At 39.3% G+C, this 23,718-nt stretch overlaps 1 protein-coding gene across 1 annotated transcript in view; it reads right to left on the reverse strand.

The window, feature by feature from the left end:
- LOC117515253 (suppressor of tumorigenicity 7 protein homolog) overlaps nt 1-23,718 on the reverse strand; it is a 126,570-nt gene that overhangs the window by 56,629 nt on the left and 46,223 nt on the right. Inside the window, exons 4-5 of the mRNA XM_034175734.1 lie at nt 9,283-9,398; nt 9,124-9,199 (exon numbers count right to left, since the gene is read on the reverse strand). Of these exons, the coding sequence (XP_034031625.1) occupies nt 9,124-9,199; nt 9,283-9,398 (192 nt within the window). The remainder of the gene's footprint in view (nt 1-9,123; nt 9,200-9,282; nt 9,399-23,718) is intronic.

A 23,718-nucleotide genomic window follows, 5' to 3' on the forward strand; every position in this document is an offset into this window, starting at 1 on the left:
CCATATATACACACACATATATATATATACATATATACATACACACACACACATATATTTGTGTGTGTGTAGGGTATTCTAAACTTAGCAATATTTGGTATTTTATTGTCTAACTCAAAGTTTTAAAACTTGGCAAAGATTATCCGGTGCATTTGAGAAAGTCAGATGTTGCGGTTTTAAATCCCAGATGTTTTAAATCTTGTTTTTATTTGTCTTATCTGCTTTTAATATCAATGTGTTAACGTCTCACTGTTTGATGCTTTTATCAAGTCATTTTATTTTTTCTATCTTGTTTTGTGATTTTTTTTAATTCACAAAATGTTCTATTTTGTTTTGTTTACTATTTGATTTGTTTGTACAAAAGACAAAATTGTGCAGGAACACCATATATATATATATATATATATATATATATATATATATATATATATATATATATTTATTTTTTTTTTTTTCTTTTATTTTTTTTTTCTTATGTATGTTCTTATGTATTTTATGTATCTCCATCAAGGTAGTAAATCACTGTATTGATTGTGGAGGTTTGGTCCCTACAAATTGGCCGTTTCACCAAGTAAATGGGCTGCACTTATTGGTATATCACATTTTCATGGCCAAAGCACTTTATAGTGATGCCCCACACATGCACACACACACCAGGGTACTGCCATGTAAGGCACTCAACGGCACACTTGGAGATTCAAGACCTTGTCCAATTGCTCTTGGTGATTTTCTGCTATGACAATGATTGGAACTAAGGATCATCTGGTCATAATGATAAGAGGATTAAAAAAGAACATGAGAGACACTCAAAATTAAGTGGTCAAAACACAACATGAACCATAACATAAACCTGCCATCCCTGGTTCTCAAGACCAGGCACCTAAGTGACTACTTTTTTTAAGATGTACCTTAGTATAAACTAGTAGAGTTCTACCTTATATCTGAAATGTATAACAGAAGATATACCTTACTGAATTTTCATGAGTGAGACAAAAATTATGTTTTGGTGCTGGGGAGAAGTCTTTCCCATGAAATTCCATGGGGATCACACTGGATATAAGGGTTTCTGCTTTATTGCGTCATCTTCGGCAATTTCAGTTTGATGCATTTTATCCACATAATACACATTCAAAAATACATAATAGAACATGAGAAGGAAGAATCTTAGAATAAGGAGAAGAAAAACAATCAGAGCAGAGACTGATGGAGCTCTCTGCTGTGATGAGTCTTCTGGTCGTGACAATGAGCTGTGTGTTTATAGATGTATGGTGACATAGTTTGTGAAACACCATCCAGAAGAGCAGGTGAATTACAGGTGTACCACTGTACTCTCACTGATAAACAACGTGTGTAGATAAATGTACTGTCATTTTTCACAAGCATGGTGGTGCACTGAAAAAGAACCTGCCTCACAAGAACAAAGTCCCCATTTCAAAACAGCTCCCATTTACTTTTGTGCTACTGAGCATGTTTCCCCGAAATACATGTTGCTCACCATGAATCCACATAAAGATTCTATTGTTCTGATTAATCTTCAACATACAACAAAAACACATCTGGTCTCATACAATATGCCACATTAAAAATCTTTTCATCTGATTTTTATTAACTACAGCTTATTTATGAGCCTACTAAGAAAATTACATTTGAAACTGTGCATGTTGCTGCCTCCCAACATGAAGGGAACAATTTCAATGTCTCACCACCAGCCAGTAGCTTGATAAGATGCCTCAAGCCAGAAGCAGATCAGAAACATGATGAATGGAAACATGTAGGGAAAATAAAGTTTCCTGAACAAGTGTTATGCTGTATCTCTATCTGTAGCTTACAGATAACCCTTTTTGGGGGCAGGGGGCTTTCAGTGGGAATTGTAGTTCAGCCACAATAAAACACTTCATAATATCCTTATTCCAGACACTCAGACAACATAAGCAACAACAGCAGCAAATCGGGGTGCATTTTGAAGCATCACAGTAACTCCTTGAGCAATCTTTTGTCAGTCTTGAACAAACTTAGTAGACACAGTAATTATGGCCATCATCTCCACCAGTTTTGAAATCGGCGTGAAATTTTCAAACTGTTCAAAAACTTCATCCCGATTCAACAAATCAGCACAGCATCATTACGCAGTCACCTTCAATCAGCTTCAAACAGCTTCAATCTTTTTCAAACACCTTTAAACAGTGAGGACAGACTGAAATGTGATTGTGCTCCATCAAGGTAAAAATTTTAAGCAAAAGCAGCGTTTGTTGCGGTTTTGGCAGAGAACGCAGCCAGGCACAGCTTTTACTTTTGAGTGAATTGCCAGGTAGGTGCTTTATAAGACAGCCAGTTGCCAGGTCTGCACTTTATAATCCAGCCTGATAGGATGAATGCTGAAGTAAGCACTTTCATCCTGTTTTTGCATTTTTCTGGATTGTACAACCCCAGTTCCAATGAAGTTGGGACATTGTGTAAAATGTATGTAAGAACAGAATACAATGATTTGCAAATCCTCTTCAACCTATATTCAATTGAATACACCACAAAGACAAGATATTTAATGCTCAAACTGATAAACTTTGTTTTTGTGCAAATATTTGCTCATTTTGAAATGGATGCCTGCAACACGTTTCAAAAAAAGCTGGGACAGTGGTACTTTTACCACTGTGTCCAGTCACACGACACTTAATGAAGGGCAACGAAGCCCTGACAAAATAAGAAATCTGGACTTTGGCTGACTTTCGTTGGCATCGTTTAACCTTCGCGTAGCATCGCTCCTGCAGCTGGCGCTTCGTCAGGATTTTTAAACTGTTGAAAAACTTGAACAAAGGGCAACGAAAACCTGTGTTTCATTTTGCTGTTGTTCTCGACATTTCTTAAACGTTTGTTTAGTTTTTGTTACGTTATTATTTAATTTGACTTTGTTCGAGCAGCTGAATGTTTTCACACAGTGCAGAAGCCGGTTTGTGATGGCTGAGGCTGCTGCGTTCATGTACCGTCAGAAATTACAGGGCGAACTCAGCCTGTTTGCTTGGATTTTTTTTTTTTTTTAATCTGGATGGGGAGACAGGTTCAATGGGCTCAGGCACCTTATATAGGGAAGAATTAATCTTTTGTGTGCATACAATTAATTATTTTGCAACAAGCAACTGCTGAATTTGAAACAACAAAAAAGTTGTGTATTTTCAGGCGGTACTTGAACACAGCGGGAGTGAGAGCAACAGCTCCTGCGTGCGCTTATTATTTTTTGTTAAATATAACAATATGAGTGCAGGAATGACAATCCAGCCCTTATATACATGTGGCAACAGGTAGATAATTCAAAAGATTATATGAAGAGCTGTTCCGGAAGGCAGAATTCACGTTGTGGATCAGCTGCAGCAGGTGGAAATAACTGCAGATGTAAGTCAATGCGCATTCACACGGACTGATCAATTTACTGCTCTGATATATTCTATCATCTTTACAATTATATTAATTCTCCCTTTTGACAGTTTTCTGTTATAAATCTATATCTATCTATCTATCTATCTATATATCTTAGTAACGTAATACGTATTACGTAATACACGTAATGGAGCAAGATGGAGCGTGCAGCGTGACGATGATGAAGGAGATGATCCCTCTTTTGTTGTGGACGAGGAACCAGAGGAGGTGGTCCCACCGACATGCACACAGATCTCCACAGCTTCTATTTGCAGTTTCTACAGGATTCAGGCACTATGAACTCCGTCCCAGCGCTGAGTTCTGTAACTCAGAGATGCAGGCACACACTGCTCCAGCTGTGGCTCCAGGTGTGTTTCATTTAAAGCGTTGAGATCGTTAGGTTCGGTTTTGTTAATTTCCTCTTTCATCCCTTTTGCGCTCTTGCGTCACAGGCTATTCAGTGATAATGGTCTTTCGTCCACCTTTTCTCTCTCATTCTTGCTTGATGAACGACTTCAGTTGTTCAACAGTCCGGGGTCTCCGTTGTCGTATTTTGTGCTTCATAATGTGCCACACATTTTCAATGGGAGACAGGTCTGGACTGCAGGCAGGCCAGTCTAGTAGCCGCACTCTTTTACTATGAAGCCATGCTGTTGTAACATGTGCAGAATGTGGCTTGACATTGTCTTGCTGAAATAAACAGGGACGTCCCTGAAAAAGACGGTGCTTGGATGGCAACATGTGTTGCTCCAAAACCTGGATGTACATTTCAGCATTGATGGTGCCATCACAGATGTGTAAGCTGCCCATGCCATGGGCACTAACACACCCCCATACCATCACAGATGCTGGCTTTTGAATTTTGCGCTGGTAACAATCTGGATGGTCTTTTTCCTCTTTTGTTTGGAGAACACAACGTCCATGATTTCCAAAAACAATTTGAAATGTGTACTCATCAGACCACAGCACACTTTCCACTTTGTGTCTGTCCATTTCAAATGAGCTCAGGCCCAGAGAAGGCGGCGGCATTTCTGGATGTTGTTGATGTATGGCTTTCGCTTTGCATGGTAGAGTTTTAACTTGCACTTGTAGATGTTGTGATGAACTGTGTTAACTGACAATGGTTTTCTGAAGTGTTCCTGAGCCCACGCGGTAAGATCCTTTACACAATGATGTTGGTTTTTAATGCAGTGGTGCCTGAGGGGTCGAAGGTCACAGGCATTCAATGTTGGTTTTCAGCCTTGCCTCTTACGTGTAGAAAGTTCTCCAGATTCTCTGAATCTTCCAATTATATTATGGACTGTAGATGATGGAATCCCGAAATTCCTTATAATTGAATGTTGAGAAACATTGTTCTTAAACTGTTGGACTATTTTTTCATGCAGTTGTTCACAAAGTGGTGATCCTCGCCTCATCTTTGCTTGTGAACGGCTGAGCCGTTTAGAGATGCTTCTTTTATACCCAATCATGACACTCACAATTAGTGTCCTCAGTTCCCAAACGCTTATTGAGTGTTATTAGAAGGAAAGGTGATATAACACAGTGGTAAGCATACCACTGTCCCAGCTTTTTTGAAATGTGTTTCAGGCATCCATTTCAAAATGAGCAAATATTTGCCCAAAAACAAAGTTTATCAGTTTGAACATTAAATATCTGAATATAGGTTGAAGAGGCTTTGCAAATCATTGCATTCTGTTTTTATTTACATTTATTTACATTTACACAATGTCCCAACTTCACTGGAATTGGGGTTGTAATAGATCAGTGTCCTGTGGATTAGGGGTGTAAAGCTGAACACAGAGAAAACCTTTTGTTCCAGCACTCCATGGGAGTAACTCTGCTGCTGCTTTCCACTGGAGGCAGCACATATTGCGTGACGTGGATAGTGGAAAAGTAGATTGGAGCCTAGCCTCTGAAAAAGATAAAACCACGAGACAGAACTATGGGTCTTGCCTTTGAAGGTTGCTGAGTGGTGTGACACTGTGGGATTGTCCACTGCACAGTGGTACCCTGGTCCAAACCTGAGGTGGCTCATTCTAGCGAGAAGTTAGAGCATACATACATATGCAAGGATGACCATCTTCCACTGGTGCTTGAAACACTACATCACAGTGGGTGCACTGTCTGACGTTAAGAGCTGGAAGTGGCTACATCTCAGTGAGTGGATACCAGTGACGTGTGGTCAGGTGAGGCACAGCCTCATGTGCCATCAGGGAAAGAAAAAAATTTAAAATTAAAAAATAAATTAAATGGTTATATTTATCCAGTGATTTGTACTATCAAGTTATTTTCCTTTTAATGTCACCAGTTTTCAATAATCTTTTATTCAAAATAGCTGAATTTTCACATTTACCGTTCACATACTGAGAAGAGACATACAGTGAGGCAGCAGCCAGCTGTGCCTCACCATGGACTGAGCAATCACTGGGCTAGCTGCTTGCATGCTGTGCAGAGAGACTGTATTACTGTCTCTCTGTATGTCACTATTAAAATGGTCAAACACTTTGGCTGTATGAACTTAAATTCCATAGTTTATCTGATGTACATAATGTACAGTGTTTTTTTTTTGTCAACAGCTGTACGTGTGTGCATGTACATGTTTCGTGTGCTGAGCGATCATAAAACGGCTGCAAAAGGCACTAGGTGAGGCACAGTTCTCTTGCCTCATGTTAGGGGGATAAGTGGGAGCAAGCTACAAGAGCAGCCGTTCATTATTTTTATCTCTCGCCTGGACTTTAGTTTCAGAATGGAGGATTACATATCCAAACTGAAACAACTGTCTAAAGTGGACTTTCAATCGAAGCAGGAGGTAATAATTAAAGGAAGACCAACACTGGAGCTAAAAGGTTTGCTTCATACTACGTGACAGAAGACCTGCTCTTTTCAAATGGAGTGAGACACACTAAAAGTCTGGCTGTGTGGATGTCCAACAACAAACCGCCTTTTTCCGCCTTCCTTCCTCAACATGTGACAATGTCTGGACTCAGATGGGATATTGTGACCTAAAGAATTTACAAAGAAGTCTCAAAAACGAGTGGTCGACTACTCACATTCAAAGCCAGAAAACTCTGAAAACATACAGTCGGAACAGGACTGATGAAGGATGACTTTCTTCCCTGGCAGTGATCGCCACTGAGACAGAGAGACTTTAAAACTGAAGGAAGATAACTAAGACATCTACAAACAAGTCATCAATGCTTTTGTTCAGAGGGAGCGGCACATGGACTTCATTCATAAGTAAATGTAAGTCCATAATAACACTTCTTTTAATTATTAAATGTGCTTTTTTGTGTGCTACAGTTTGTATGTGTAAAGAATGCTAATATGAGATTTTAAACATAACCCGTTTGCTGCCAATGAAATGGCGAATAAGCTACTCTGTAGGGTTCATATGTTTGTAAATCTGATTGTGATGAAGTCAGTGCCTCACCAGCCATCAACCTCACCACACATCACTGGTGGATACGCCTGCTTTTGGTCTGGTTGCCCCAGTGTTTGGTGTACTGAGGGATTGGTGGTAGACTGGCTGTTGCCAGTAGTGTCAGATGTCACCCCTGTCAGTCAAAGTATTATGAAGAGGAAGTATTATTGGGGAAGTGATGGTCTAGTGGTTAAGCGTTGGTCATGAGACCAGAGGATCCTCGGTTCAAACCCCAGCCTGACCAGAAAATCACTAAGGGCCCTTCAGCAAGGTCCTTAATCCCCAAGGTGCTCCTGGTGTGTAGTGAGCGCCTTGCATGGCAGCACCCTGACATCAGTGTGTGAGTGTGTTTGTGTGAATGGGAGGCATCATTGGAAATCTCTTTGAGCATCTGATGCTGATGGAAAAGCGCAATATAAATGTAGTCCATTTACCATTTATGAGTCTCAGACTCAACCATTTTCCTGGTGTTTTGTCCGTTGTATCGGCCTACGCTCTTGCAGCAGTGACCAATGACTTTTTATTCGAAGCTTCAATCCAGGATTGATAACTGCCATGGAGATGCCACTTAGTTGCTGGATTTCAACATCCAGAGTTACACAGCTGGACACAGTGTTGTCATAAAAGCAATGTTGCTGAGAAAACTGACTATGTTATTGTGGGAAAATGCTAAAGACTTCTGCAGATGTATAAAAGTGTCCAGTTTGTGATTCCACAAGTTCCTCAGTTAAAGTCTTGCAGACTGCCAACTGCTTAGTGCTCAAGAATAAATCTGGACAAAGACACTTGGAAAGAACTTCTGTGGTCATGAAGTCACTGCACAGAGGTGTTTGGTAATGAGATCATCTTTGTTGAGACAAACAACAAAGTCTTTAGAGTCTTGGTGCTTCCTGTATGGTTCAGACAGTTGGATAATGCAGTCCAGAAAACACACAGTCAATGACCTTAGGCAATGACTGTGTGTCTTTGGTACTACTCCGTATCTTCAGAGGACTGTGCCACATGAGTGACACAGTCCTCTGCTCAGGAAAACACAGATGAAGAATATTACTTGCGCTGTGAGGAAAAGTCAGCAACAGTATTTTGGCCATGTGGCAAGTATCATGAGTCAACATACAGGTAATGTAGCTCAATGTTTAATACATCAGCAGCTGGAGAAGACCAAGGGCATGTCCACATTTCAACAAGCTGTGGCAGACAGATGGGTCGTTTCGAGAGGTGGGCATGTATACCAGGTTCTAGGTTCCATCGTAAATGGGAAATTGACTGCTATTCTATGGCAGCACCATAGTCTCCAGTCTGATGGGAATTTGAAGCCAACCACTTGAACCACTAGACCATAGGTGTCAAACTGATTCCAGAAAGGGCGAAGCGGGTGCAGGTTTTCTTTGTAACCACCAACTCCAACAGGTGATTTCACAGATTAACATCACTTTGAGCAGATGGGATGAGTTCATCAATCAGTTTGACACCTGTGCACTAGACCATCACTTCCCACAGTGCGGTGAATACAGTGATGCATGACACCAAAGTATGCTCCCATACTCTGTACTCCGAAAAGAATGCCCTCCCCCATAAAAAAAAATCTCTAGACACCATTCTGATTTCACTATTTTATGCATCTGAATTGACCGTATCCATGAATGCAACAGTGACTGACTGGCTTGCTGTACATTTTAGATCTATAATGAAATAGTGTCTCAGACATACCCCTGTAACACCTAACCGGGTAAACAATAGAAAATGATTGCCCAGGCTGGTGGATCATCATTCCATTCCTATACTACATATAATGTATACAAACGAAAAGACAAATACTGGGTCATTTTTATTATGGAAACCAATCTGGATGACAGTAACTGCAGTGCCTCCACACCTTACTCTCTGTACCTCGATCAGTGCTTTGAACAGGCCACAGTGTCGTCAATAACCCCAGCAACTTTAAAATCCCCATGGAGCTGCTAACATTTTGGAATCGATTTTCAGCCCTGTATATGGCGTGACTTTAAAGTTATGCTGTCTATCTCAGGAAATGGCTCAGTCCAGGTTATGAGCCTGTTGGACACTGCAGTGCCTCTTGTGTTCACTCTCAGTGCTTGTGTGTTTGAAAGGTCAGTGTTGAATTTGTCTGAACTTTAAGTGTTGTGGAAAAACAGAAAACCTGACAGTGTGTGTCACTCAATGTGGTGTATCATGAGTTTGGATGTTATCAATGACTATATGGAGCACAAATGAATGGAATCCCCAACTCAGCACAGTTCACATCTCATGTGTCAGAAAAATCATGAACTCACTCTTCAAGCTCCAGAGCTTCATGTGCAGCAGATATACGGGCCTGTGGGTTCCTCTCCCTCCATGCTTTCTGCATGACTGACAAACACAAATTTAACCTCTAACATCTACTGTAGATGCTTTTGTAGGCTGCATAGGCAGGAGCCTCTGTGTTGCCTTACTTGCATCAGCAGGGCGGAGGTGGTCTGAGTCACAGGTAAAAAAAGTTTGATGGTCTTGTGCTGACAAATTCATATCATAATATGTCAGCGGCTCTCGTCCTGTCACCCATGTATACCTGGACAACATATGAGACAACATGTAAGTAAACAGTAAAACAGCTGATTGTCCACCCATTTGCTGTCCCAAGTGTCACAGAGAATACTTGATTCTGATAGGCCAAAGAGAGTCTATCATTTTCAATTAACAGCATGGGTGTTACAGGGTGTACTTCTAAGCAAGATTAGTGGGTGTGTGTGTGTGTGGGGGGGGGGGGGGGTGATGGTGAAGGACTGACAGAGATAACATACGAGGTCTGTCAATAAAGTAACGGTCCTTTTTATTTTTTTCAAAAATTAGATGGATTTCATGCATATGTTTTTATGTCAGACATGCTTGAACCCTTGTGCGCATGCGTGAGTTTTTCCATGCCTGTGGGTGACGTCATTCGCCTGTGAGGACACCTTGGGAAGAAGTGGTCCCGCCCCCTCGTCGGATTTTCATTGTCTGGAAATGGCGGAATGAAAAGGACTTTTTTCCATCAGAATTTTTTCAGAAGCTGTTAGAGACTGGCACCTGGAAACCATTCTAAAAATTTATCTGGCTTTTGGTGAAAATTTTACGGGCTTCACAGAGAATAAGGTCTGTTAGTACAGCTGTAAGGACCCCTTTAAGGACGCTCGGCGCGCCGCGCTCCGAGCTGCGACGATGCGGCACAAGCCACTGGACCATTTCTAAACGGATGGCTCTGTGGATATGAGACCGTTGTGTGCTCTTTCTCTGGTTATCACAAGAGCTAGACATCAGCCATTTTCCGGCAGATTTCACTTTTAACAAGAGATTTTGTCATGGAAAGCCGCGCGGAGGCTTCACGCGTCATGACCGATTCGCTTTGGAAGGGAAACAAAGGAACACCTCCGTTTCGGCGTGTCAGAGGACAAGTTTGGACATGTCCAGCTCTCCACAATTTCACTGATACTTACTGGACTGGTAAGCATTGAAAGCCGAGACAGACATGTCCAAACTTGTCCTCTGACACGCCGAAACGGAGGTGTTCCTTTGTCTCCCTTCCAAAGCGAATCGGTCGTGACGCGCGAAGCCTCCGAATGGTTTCCAGGTGCCAGTCTCTAACAGCTTCTGAAAAAATTCTGATGGAAAAAAAGTCCAAATCATTCCGCCATTTCCAGACAATGAAAATCCGATGAGGGGGCGGGACCACTCCTTCCCAAGGCGTGCTCACAGGCGAATGACGTCACCGACAGGCGTGGAAAAACCCATGCATGCGCACGAGGGTTCAAGCTTGTCTGACGTAAAAACATTTGAATGAAATCCATATAGTTTTTGAAAAAAATAAAAAGGACCATTACTTTATTGACAGACCTCGTAAATTCTCTTTTTTCTAGCAACCCTCTCGTCGTATTTTCAGCAATAGTGCTGCCTTTAGCTGTAATAATGCCTTTTTATTCCTTATATGTAGCTCTCCATAATAGCCTGTTCCTTCTGGCTGAAATACACAGGATACAATTGCTCCACCTATCAAGAAGTCATGTCGCACTACACTCCCTCTTTTATGAGGACATGTGCAGACCATAAAGCAGAAAGTTGGGGCTAACAAGTCAAGGTGATAGACATTTTCATGGTGCCAATTACCTGTGATTGAAACTATAGGGTTTGTTGAGGCGGCTCTCACACTAAAAGCCTGAGCGTTGAAGTACATCCCTCTGGAAGGAATGTTCATTTTATGGCTGACAACAGCATCATAAACACACACACACACACACACACACACACACACACACACACACACACACACACACACACACACACACACACACACACACACACACACACACACACACACACACACACACACAATGCTCTGGCTCCTTCCCCCACAGTGAGGTGACCTTCCACACCCCCAGAGCTAGCACCTGCCACCCAGGTCTGGTCCGCCGAGGCCCTTGACTTTCACTGTCACCCATGGGACAGCGGACCTGACACCAGCAGTTCCCCCTGTGGGTGGTCAGCCCACAGGGTGGAGATGGAAGGTCCATGTTGCCTTTTTGAGCTGTGCCCGACTGGGCTCCTTGGTAAGCTGACGGGCCCTCCATACAGATGGGGGCACCGGGCTTCCTCCAGGCCGGGTCACATTTCCTCTGCCTCATTCTGTCATGGTGTCTTGTGAACCGTTCTTAGTTTGGCCTCTCCCCTGAGACCAATTTGCCACAGGAGACCCCACCAAGAGAACAAAGGCACCAGACAACACAACTCTCAGATTCATAGCGGCACACAAACCTCTCCACCACAATAAGGTGATAGTTCCCGGAGAGGCCACCCAAAATAAATTTTTAAAAAGTTTATTAAACACCCATCTAGAATAAATTAATTCTGTGACCCTCGCAATGTTTTTCTTTTCTCTTCCACGTCTGACTTGTGGCGACGTCATCCACTTGACTTGTGCTCTTATTCTGAAAGATTTGCACAAGAAACGTGAAGTGTTCCATGACTGTGGCTAGCTTTGCAGCCCGATTCACATGATGACTGCTCAAGAAAAGATACAAGTATAAGGAGCTGTGATGATACTATCAATTTGTGTTCATTCTTGTCAGACAAAAGTCCTTTCTAAACCCCAAAATGAGTTCCTTGTCAGCTGATGTCTGCAAAGTTTGTCAGAAAGTTTTGTGCGTGTTCAAAACTTCGAGGGGCATTCAGATGGAGATCTTTCCTGCTGCCTGGATGTTTGTTTGCCATTTTGTGTATGTGACAGTGTGACACAGTGAGCACATGCAGCACTTCTGAATGAGAGCATGCAGAGAACTTTCCTTACCATGGTCTCCTGTGTGCTTTCTCTAGAGGTTGATAAGGTTAGACCTTACTTGTGTGAAGTGCCTTGAGGCAACTTTGTTGTGATCTGGTGCTATATAAATGAAATAAGTTGAAATTGATCTGAGCTCACGTGTTAACAGCAACATACTGGATGCTCCACTGTTTTCAGTGAGAGGCTGATGGGAAAATTATGGCTGTTATATCTTAAGGAGAAGGAAAAATGGATAGCAACAAATGGATTATTTATCTGCAGAGTGGCCTGGATTTAAACCGGTAGGAACTTTTGAGGCTTCCAGGATAGCCTAAGTTTTCTACTTTAATATAAATGCTGTGCAAAATATTTGAGTGAATTATTGTTCATCTGGTTAATATTGACAAATGTGCATGCCACATCACTTTTTTCTTTCTTTTTTGGTGTCGAGATAAAAAATCGTCATCATCAGCTGACAAGGAACACATTTAACAAAAGGATAGGAGAGAGAAAAAAACAGTCACAGGCAGGTGATTTAGCCTGTATTTTGAGGAAATCAGACATTTTATTGGAATGGGTGTTCCAACAAACATAATATTTTGTGCAAATGCCCATCCCCCTTCAGGTAGAATTTTGTGTGGAACGCTCAGGGTGCTCAAACATGTGAATGTGGTATATACACATACATACACACAAGTGTGCAAAGGTTTTAGGCATCCCAGAGTTGCAATCAAAGTAGCGTTTGATGGCCCTCCCCCCATCCCCTTTTTATTCGCATGTTAACACAAAATTAGTTCCAACAAAACTGAATGTGAGCTATATTTTTTATTCCATAGTAATAATAATTTCTTTGTCAGTGTACTGGCCAGTAGAAGACCACACAAACACAGTTGCAAATGATCATGCAATATTAAAACATTGTCAAACAATTAGCAATACTTTAAGTTATGTTTTTCTTAAAATAGTTTATCACATTACAGGGTAGCATATGTCATAGAATCCGATTGGTGTTGACCTTATTTGACCCTTACTTTGGATGCCGACCTTTCAAAATGGTCAAAACTATTTCATTTATTAATCCTTTTAGTTTAACCAATAATCTGTATCACTTTTTATTTGGAGCAATTTTAACTTTGGATGCCGACCTTTCAAAATGGTCAAAACTATTTAATTTATTAATCCTTTTAGTTTAACCAATAATTTGTATCACTTTTTAATTGGAGCAATTTTAACTTTTGACATAACTCCAGAACATTCAGTCCTAGTCCAAACTATACCTTTCTGGAATAGTTATGCTCAAACAAATAATGTGGTATACTTTTCAATATGACTGGAGCATTTTAAAATTTTCACCTCTGTGTAATTCTTCATTGACTCCTACCTGGCTATAGCTACAACCCTGAGATGGCTATCATACATTTTGGTGTAGGCCGTGGTACACTGAGGCTGGACTATAAGTGTTGTTTAGTCCCCTTACATGATACTGATTAGGTCAAAATTGACTACTGGCTCATGGACCATAGCTTCCAGGTTTTCCAGGATATGTGGAAACCCTGTATGAACCTATACGACTTTGTACCTTCCCATGCCAGAGTGAACTCCTTCCCTGTCTGCTGCTAATGGCAGAAAGCAGCTGTTCCCCAAGCAATTTTATTTCCACAATGGACCCATGTTATTTTTGCTGCTCAAACTGCATCAAGAGAGATAATCACACCATGTCATGTGTGGCTTACTTCTTCCATTCATGCTCTCAGACCAAGTTGCCCAGTAGCTCATCCTGCGAAGGTCACACACATTATGTAACAACTCCTTGTGAGGGTCCCAGGTGCTTGGACTCTCACAAGGAGTTGCTGAGTTTCTTCACATTTCCAGAGTTGCTTTCCTCATCCCTTCATGGGAATTTCTGAAGAACTGTGAGGGATTCACCCATTGGAAAAGTCCTGCATCTGCAGAAAAGCCTGTTTGTGGAAAACATACAGACTGATCTGATCTGAGGAACTAAGACTGGCCAGTGTTTCTTTGTTATTGCAGCACTGTTTATTATATTATGGCTTAATGCAGTCTAGCTATTTTTTATATTTGAATATGATTTTTTTGGGGCATAATTTTGAAATAAAATCTTTTTTCTTGTCAAAAACAAGAGTCGGACTTCATAAAGTATTTTTTCAAAATTACACTGGGGGAGGGGGGTTGTATAACCATTTTACAGAAGATAAAAATTGACAGAATCCTTACTTACATAGGAGTGCACAGTCAGCAAAGATGACTGAAATGGTGCATTAAAAGGGGACAAAAATAACTGAGGAACTCTGGTAGTAATTACATTATCTCACCTCCCCATGCAAACTAATCCCATATGAAAGGGTAAAGAGGGATAATTGATTTAAATCTGATGTACAACTCAACAACATCCCTCTCCAGCCAAAAAAAAAAAAAACCTGGTACAGTATGGCAAATTCAAATGAATAAAAATGAATACATAAAATTGTGAGAAAACTGTGTAAAAGTTGAAAAACAGTGTTCCTCAAAGAATAACTGGAAGGGATTTCCATATCCTCTGCAGTGCATAATATCATTAAAAGATTCAAGATATCAGGAGAAATTTCAGTGCATGAAGAGCAAGGGTGCAAGCCTAAGCTGAGCGCCATCATTCTGATCACTCAAATCCCACTTTATTAAGAACAGTCATTCATCAATATCTTATATAACCACATGCGTAAAGGATTACTCTAGGAAAGCTTTGTCAAACACTACAATACAGAATTATATGAACAAATGACACTTAAAATTTTACTATGCAAAAAAGAAGCCTTATGATCATCTGTGTGATGGTCCGTCCCAGACGCCTGTGGATGCAATTTTATGTTTATTTTTCTTTTCTTCTCCAGAACTTTAAAGTCTGCATGTGGTTTAGTCAGGTTTACATTTGCACTGAAAGTCTTGTACCTTACCTTTCATTGTACTTTGTTGCAATGACAAATAAAGCATCTGTATGTATTTTGGTCAGATGCATTAGTATTCCAGATATTTTTTGTTTTAAAGAAATGAAAGCAGTGCGCTCCAGATATAAGACAAAAAGACTCAGACTCACTTTTATTGTAAATCGACCCTTACAGGCAGAACGAAATGCAGTTTCTCCAGGTCTTGGTGTAGTTAACTGGGACAAATTTTTTTTTAACCTAACCTATTGTATAAACTTTTGCAATGAACAATATGCATCCCCTGTGGCCATAGAACATATATACAAGGCACAGGGTCGGTATCATCCATCCAGACTACTATCAGCAACAAGTCCAAATATCAGGGTGTGTCATGGTATTGTATCAGTGCCTCTGCAGCCATGTCTTCAGCACTTAAAAAATAAACAAAAAACAAAAAGTGGACTGGGCGAGGGAGCAAAGCAACAGAGCGCTGAAACTTAAAAATAATAAAACAAACAACAACAACAAAAAAACAGCATAAAACGGTGCATTCCGGGGAGTTTTGGCAGCACACAGCTGGCTCCATCTGCAGTCTGTGTAGGGCTGCATCTCAGCTGTTTTATTCCACTCTGTTTATCTTCTGTAATGGTTATGTGATGAATTTATTTGGGATGTCATTTTTTGACCGTGTGCATTTAATTTGGGTTTTTGTTTGTGTTGTGCGCGCTTTTTACATTTTTTTGACGCACTTGTAGCTGATAAAGGCCTCAGCTGCACCCCGTCAAACATTTTATCATAGATATATTTATGAAAATAACCATCAGGTATAATCCAGATTGATGTCACATGGAGCTCTGTTCGTGTTCAGCAAAAATATAGAACAGAAAGTGGGTTCTTGGAACCCAATAGGGGTGGTGTGGCATTATATGTTAGGTCTGATTATGACTGTGAATTGGTTTATAATATGTCATTTACAATTGATAATATCATGGAATGTGTTACAGTTAAGATCACATCTATAAATTCAAATAATAGGATTGTTAGTTGTATATACAGAGCTCCTGGAGCAAATATTGATAATTTTGAAGAAGTAATTATGAATATGTATAATAAAATAAATAAGAATTCTCATTTATTTATCTGCGGTGACTTTAATATTGATTTTTTAAATCCTCATAATCATTCACAAACTATTTCATTTATTAATTCGTTATATTGCATGGGATTATTTCTGACCATCATTCATCCAAGTAGAATAACTTCGAATACTGCAACCCTTATTGATAATATTTTAACTAATGTTATAACTTGTAATCTTAATGCGGGAATATTGTTAAATGATATTAGTGATCATCTGCCTGTATTTACTGTCCTTGCATCTCAAGATCGAGTGCTCCAAAAGGATTGCAATAGAAGGAGTAGGAATGTAACACCAAGGACTGTTGATAATTTTAGGGAGGATTTATTCTGTCAGAATTGGAATAATGTTTATGTTGAGGATGTTGATGAATCTTATGATGGGTTTATTTCTATTATTTCTAAGTTATATGATAAACATTGTCCTCTTGTAAATAAGTTAGATAATAATAGATTTAGTAATAAACCATGGATGTCTAAGGGTCTTCAGAGGGCATGTAAAAAGAAGAATCGATTGTATAAGCAATTCATTAAATTGAGAACAAATGAAGCTGAAAGTAAATATAAAATGTATAAGAACAAATTAATTCATATTATGAGATCTAGTAAGAAAGAATATTACGGTGAGTTACTTGTTAAAAGCAAGAATAATATAAAAAAATACATGGAATATATTAAATGATATAATTAAAAAGAATAAAAAAGGTAGAGATTATCCTTCTTATTTTCTTTTTAATAATACTGTGATAGATGATAATGTGATGATTGCTGATCATTTTAATGAATATTTTGTTAATGTAGGTAGAAATCTTGATACTAAGATTGATCCAATGAGTGATAAATTCATTGCAAATAAGATAATATTTAATAAAAATGTGTCAATGTTTGTTGGTGCAACGAATGAAAAAGAAATTATTGATTTGGTGCAGAACTCAAAAAGTAAGAAATCTACGGATTTTAATAATTTGGATATGGCTCTTTTGAAAAAAATTGTTGATTGTATTGTAAAACCTTTTACTTACATTTGTAATAAATCCTTAAGTTTAGGTAAATTCCCTTCACGAATGAAAATAGCCAAAGTAATTCCTTTATTTAAGTCTGGTGACAAACATATTTTTTCTAATTATAGACCTATTTCACTTTTACCTCAATTTTCAAAAATATTGGAGAAAATTTTTGTTAAAAGGTTAAATAATTATTTACTTAAGTATGAGATATTGTGTGAAGAGCAATATGGGTTTAGAAAATCTAGGACTACTTCACATGCACTGATGGATTTTGTGGAAAATATTGCGACTGCAGTTGATAATAAGCAATATACTGTAGGTGTTTTTTCGATTTGCAGAAAGCGTTTGATACTGTTAATTATGAAATTCTGAAAAATAAATTGGTGAAATATGGAATCAGAGGTTTAGCATATGATTGGATTGATAGTTATTTACATGGTTGGTATCAGTATGTTCAATATAATAGCATTGATTCTGAATTCAGGGAAATCACGTGTGGGGTGCCTCAAGGTTCGGTGTTAGGTCCTTTGTTATTTATTTTATATATAAATGATATTTGTTTGGTTTCACGGGTATTGAGGTGCATTCTTTTTGCTGATGATACGACTGTGTTTTGTAGCGGGGATAATCTTGAACAGCTTTTGGACATTATGGAAGATGAACTGGGGAAATTTATGGCTTGGTTTAACGCTAATAAATTGTCACTTCATCTTGGAAAAACTAAATGCATGATTTTTGGAAATAAATTTATGTCCAAATGTAAAAATGTTACTATCAATAATATCAAAATACAGACAGTATCTGAGTATAAAGTCTTAGGTGTTATAACTGATAATAGACTTTGTTGGAAACCCCATATAAATTATATAAAGTTAAAAATGTCCAAATCTATTGCTATTATGTATAGGGTTCGGGACATATTGTCCCAGGTTGGGTTACTTACATTATATCATGCTTTAATTGTACCATATATGATATATTGTATTGAACTTTGGGGTAATACCTATAAATCTAACACTAATCCTGTATTTCTTCTACAAAAACGTGCCATCAGAATTATTGGTAATATACATCATTTTGAGTCAACACATTCCATGTTTAGGAATTTAAATTTATTGAAATTTAGGGATTTAGTGGATTATATTCTGATACAAACTTTGTACAAAGCTAATAACCAGGCTTTGCCCTTTTATGTCCAGAACTTGTTTAAGAGTAGGGAATTGGGATATAGATTACGTGGTTGTATGGTATTTAAGAAGCCTCCTGTACGTACTAATGTTAAGGGGTTTTGTGCTTCAGTTAGAGGGGTGAAGATTTGGAATGAATGTCCTGTGGAAATTAAATTATGTGGTTCATTGGCCTGTTTTAAGAAGTGTTATAAAAAATTAATAATTTCTGGTTATAATAATGGTGAATAATATATTTGTTTCTTTTTTGCCTTTGTATTTTGGTTTGTTAATAGTGCTACATTTGTATTGTGTGTGATTGTGTTTGCATTTAAATATTGTATGATGTACGGGGTGGGCGTTTATAAGCTTCTGCTTCTGCCCACACCCTTTCAGTTGCATTGTTGGGTTATTTGTTTGTTATTTGAGTCTGTTTTATATGTTTAAATTTTTTGTGTTTTTTGATGTGTCTTATAAATTACAGACTCTGTTGCTGTTGTAGTTGCTGCAGTTGCTGCTGATGCTGCTGCTGCTATTTCTGTCGCTGAATAAAAATAAATAAATTCAAATTCAAATATGATATTTTCAGTTTCTGAAATGCCTGTGACTTCTTTTCCAATCATAGAAAGTCCAGTAAAAGGTGTCAATTATTTAATGTGCTGGTATGATCTGAAAATATCTACACATATTTGCGCCGATATTTTGATGCAGCCACAGGTTAAGCTAAAAATTCAAATAGAATGCAGACTGTTGTTTTCTTTTTTGAAAATTTTGAAAAGTCTGCACGGACTGTGGGTGAGGCAGCGGAATTCCTGTGCTCACTGCACTTGAGTCAATTCATACGTGGCTGTGATCAATTATTTGCTCGAGCTTTGGCTCAATCGTTGCATAAAGCCATGCATTTTCATGGATCTGCAGCTAAGTGACAGGCCTGTCCTTGGCAAAGGTAAATTACATTTACATGATGACACCATTCATACAGAAAGGGATACTGAGATTTCAGAACAACATATGTTGCCTTCAAAATGGCATTTTTTCGAGGGACACTCATGCATTTTTCAACAAGACAGCTTAAAAACACATTCTACATGCATAAAGACATGGCTGTGGAGAAAAGGGTACAGATACTAGACTGGCATGTCTGCCTTGCTGATCTGACCCAACAGTGAATGTGTGGAGAATCATGAAAGGAAAAAAGGAAAAAATACAACAAAGACGACCCCGTACTGTTGAACAACTTAAGACATATTAGCAAGAAGAATGGGACAAGATAACATGAAGCGCTTCATTGCGTGGTGTCCTCAATGGCAAAATGTCTTGTAAAGGTGCCCTGACACTTGCATGACTTTGATCAGTGCACTTGCAGATCGTTGTGACAATCCCACCCGCTGTGTTCCCAGCTGGATGCCGTGCTTTGTTCCACTGGCTGCCACGCATTGTGCGCTGGACACGTATATAAAATAATTATTTTGTAGCGGATTAATCATTTTCTCTGCGAGTTTGCTGTTGAAAACGCCTCTAATCACTTCCAAAACCACAGAGGAGCGCTCCAGCTGCTGCTTTTCTCGTGCACTTTATGAGGTGGAGAACGTATTTGGAGCCATCGAAAAAGGTATTTATTTAAGATAAGATAAGATAAGACAAGACTTTATTGATCTGCTAACTTTTCAGTTAGCGGATTAGCGGTTGTCAAAGCTAACTTTTTGGTTAGCTGTGCCCACCACTGCTCACAACCCACTGTACATGGAGCTACGGGCAATCGGGGGTGGGGAGGGTAGCAAAACAATGTGTGAGATGTGTGTCGCATGTGTTCATCACTTTAGAACAGGGGTATTCAACTGAGGGTGAGAGGGTGCAGGTTTTCTTTGCAACCACCAACTCCAAGTGATTTCACTGATTAACATCACTTTGAGGGGATGGCATCCGCTCAAAGGTCGCAGACTGCCCCCTGGTGGTTTCTTGACATGCGCATGCAAATTCTAAGGATTCTGCAAAAAAAACAAAAAAAACAAAACGCATACAGCATATGATGGCTGATGTCCAGCTCTTGTGATAACCAGAGAAAGAGCACACAACGGTCTTGTATCCACAGAGCCATCCATTTAGAAATGGTCCGGTGGCTTGTGCCGCATCGTCGCAGCTCGGAGCGCGGCACGCCGAGCGTCCTTAAAGGGGTCCTTAAAGCCCTAGACCCCAGGAGCCGGGGTCTAGGGCCCTGTGGGGCCCCAGAAAATGATACTTTTTCAGCATCTCCTGGAAGAACAAATCTCAAAATTAGTGGATATTTAAATGATCCTATATTCAACCTTTTATTTGACCTGTCAATGATGATGTTGAAATAACAGAATATAACGTGGAAGTAGGACCTGGAATGATTTTCCTTTTAATTGTAAACCAAATTATGCATTAGCTCAGAACAATTAAACTACATGAAATTTATGAAGACTTCAAAAACCACAGCTAAAACTTGTAGAATATTTGGAAAATTATGGTAAAATATTAATAACATACCTTATAGTAAAAAGTCAGTTATATTCTTGTGTAACTTCATGCAGCCTAAATCCATTCAAAGCAACAATGTCTTTTTTTTTTTTACAATGAAAGAAAGTCTAAATTAGTGAAAAAAGTCACATAATCTTGTCTAAAATCCTGTTTGAACAGCAGAATGTTTCTTTTCCAGGGAGATAAAAATTCTTACTGTGTTTCCTGATAGCACAGTTCACTTTTCCCGTTTCTTTTACCTTTCAGGTGTGTTGATGAAGCCAACGACAATTCCACGGATTCTTCTTTCTTTCTCACCATCTTCTCTCTGTGCGACATCGGTCCGTGACACAGACATGCTGCACAATTCTTCTTTTAAAAACTTGAAAGCTCTAAAAGTTTGGGATGTCCACATACTAAGTTTAGCTGTGGCGTCGCACAGGAGCCACACAGCGTCGCCGCAGCAACCAACCAGTCCTGCTTTACGACAACTGTCGTTAACAGCTACGCTCTGAGTGGCATTTTTCCTCCGCGAAACTCAGCGGATCCGAGGAAACTGATTTGTATCTGTGATATAAATAGAGTCAGAGCTCTATTGAGCTGAGTATTCCATTAACTTTAACTAGTAATGACTTCATGACTTTCTTTGCTAACAAAATTTTAACTATTAGAGAAAAAATTACTCATAACCATCCCAAAGATGTATCGTTATCTTTGGCTGCTTTCAGTGATGCCGGTATTTGGTTAGACTCTTTCTCTCCGATTGTTCTGTCTGAGTTATTTTCATTAGTTACTTCATCCAAACCATCAACATGTTTATTAGACCCCATTCCTACCAGGCTGCTCAAGGAAGCCCTACCATTATTTAATGCTTCGATCTTAAATATGATCAATCTATCTTTGTTAGTTGGCTATGTACCACAGGCTTTTAAGGTGGCAGTAATTAAACCATTACTTAAAAAGCCATCACTTGACCCAGCTATCTTAGCTAATTATAGCCCAATCTCCAACCTTCCTTTTCTCTCAAAAATTCTTGAAAGGGTAGTTGTAAAACAGCTAACTGATCATCTGCAGAGGAATGGTCTATTTGAAGAGTTTCAGTCAGGTTTTAGAATTCATCATAGTACAGAAACAGCATTAGTGAAGGTTACAAATGATCTTATGGCCTCGGACAGTGGACTCATCTCTGTGCTTGTTCTGTTAGACCTCAGTGCTGCTTTTGATACTGTTGACCATAAAATTTTATTACAGAGATTAGAGCATGCCATAGGTATTAAAGGCACTGTGCTGCGGTGGTTTGAATCATATTTGTCTAATAGATTACAATTTGTTCATGTAAATGGGGAATCTTCTTCACAGACTAAAGTTAATTATGGAGTTCCACAAGGTTCTGTGCTAGGACCAATTTTATTCACTTTATACATGCTTCCCTTAGGCAGTATTATTAGATGGTATTGTTTAAATTTTCATTGTTACGCAGATGATACCCAGCTTTATCTATCCATGAAGCCAGAGGACACACACCAATTAGCTAAACTGCAGGATTGTCTTACAGACATAAAGACATGGATGACCTCTAATTTCCTGCTTTTAAACTCAGATAAAACTGAAGTTATTGTACTTGGCCCCACAAATCTTAGAAACATGGTGTCTAATCAGATCCTTACTCTGGATGGCATTACCCTGACCTCTAGTAATACTGTGAGAAATCTTGGAGTCATTTTTGATCAGGATATGTCATTCAAAGCGCATATTAAACAAATATGTAGGACTGCTTTTTTGCATTTACGCAATATCTCTAAAATCAGAAAGGTCTTGTCTCAGAGTGATGCTGAAAAACTAATTCATGCATTTATTTCCTCTAGGCTGGACTATTGTAATTCATTATTATCAGGTTGTCCTAAAAGTTCCCTAACAAGCCTTCAGTTAATTCAAAATGCTGCAGCTAGAGTACTAACGGGGACTAGAAGGAGAGAGCATATCTCACCCATATTGGCCTCTCTTCATTGGCTTCCTGTTAACTCTAGAATAGAATTTAAAATTCTTCTTCTTATAAGGTTTTGAATAATCAGGTCCCATCTTATCTTAGGGACCTCGTAGTACCATATCACCCCAATAGAGCGCTTCGCTCTCAGACTGCAGGCTTACTTGTAGTTCCTAGGGTTTGTAAGAGTAGAATGGGAGGCAGAGCCTTCAGCTTTCAGGCTCCTCTCCTGTGGAACCAGCTCCCAATTCAGATCAGGGAGACAGACACCCTCTCTACTTTTAAGATTAGGCTTAAAACTTTCCTTTTTGCTAAAGCTTATAGTTAGGGCTGGATCAGGTGACCCTGAACCATCCCTTAGTTATGCTGCTATAGACGTAGATTGCTGGGGGGTTCCCACGACGTTTCTTTCTCTTTTGCTCTGTATGCACCACTCTGCGTTTAATCATTAGTGATCGATCTCTGCTCCCCTCCACAGCATGTCTTTTTCCTGGTTCTCTCCCGCAGCCCCAACCAGTCCCAGCAGAAGACTGCCCCTCCCTGAGCCTGGTTCTGCTGGAGGTTTCTTCCTGTTAAAAGGGAGTTTTTCCTTCCCACTGTAGCCAAGTGCTTGCTCACAGGGGGTCATTTTGACCGTTGGGGTTTTACATAATTATTGTATGGCCTTGCCTTACAATATAAGGCGCCTTGGGGCAACTGTTTGTTGTGATTTGGCGCTATATAAAAAAAAGAAATTGATTGATTGATTGATACAGATCAGTGTCCACGGACTTATAAAACTTACACGATGTCATAAAAAAAGAGAACGCTTTGCGATAAGCATTTTAAAAACTCAGTGATCTTCATAATTATTGTTGAGTTTGTGTGCCAAATAAATTCATTCATTCATTAAAGAGTACATCACTA

This window comes from Thalassophryne amazonica, chromosome 8 (assembly GCF_902500255.1).
Source record: "Thalassophryne amazonica chromosome 8, fThaAma1.1, whole genome shotgun sequence".
Lineage (NCBI taxonomy): Eukaryota > Metazoa > Chordata > Actinopteri > Batrachoidiformes > Batrachoididae > Thalassophryne > Thalassophryne amazonica.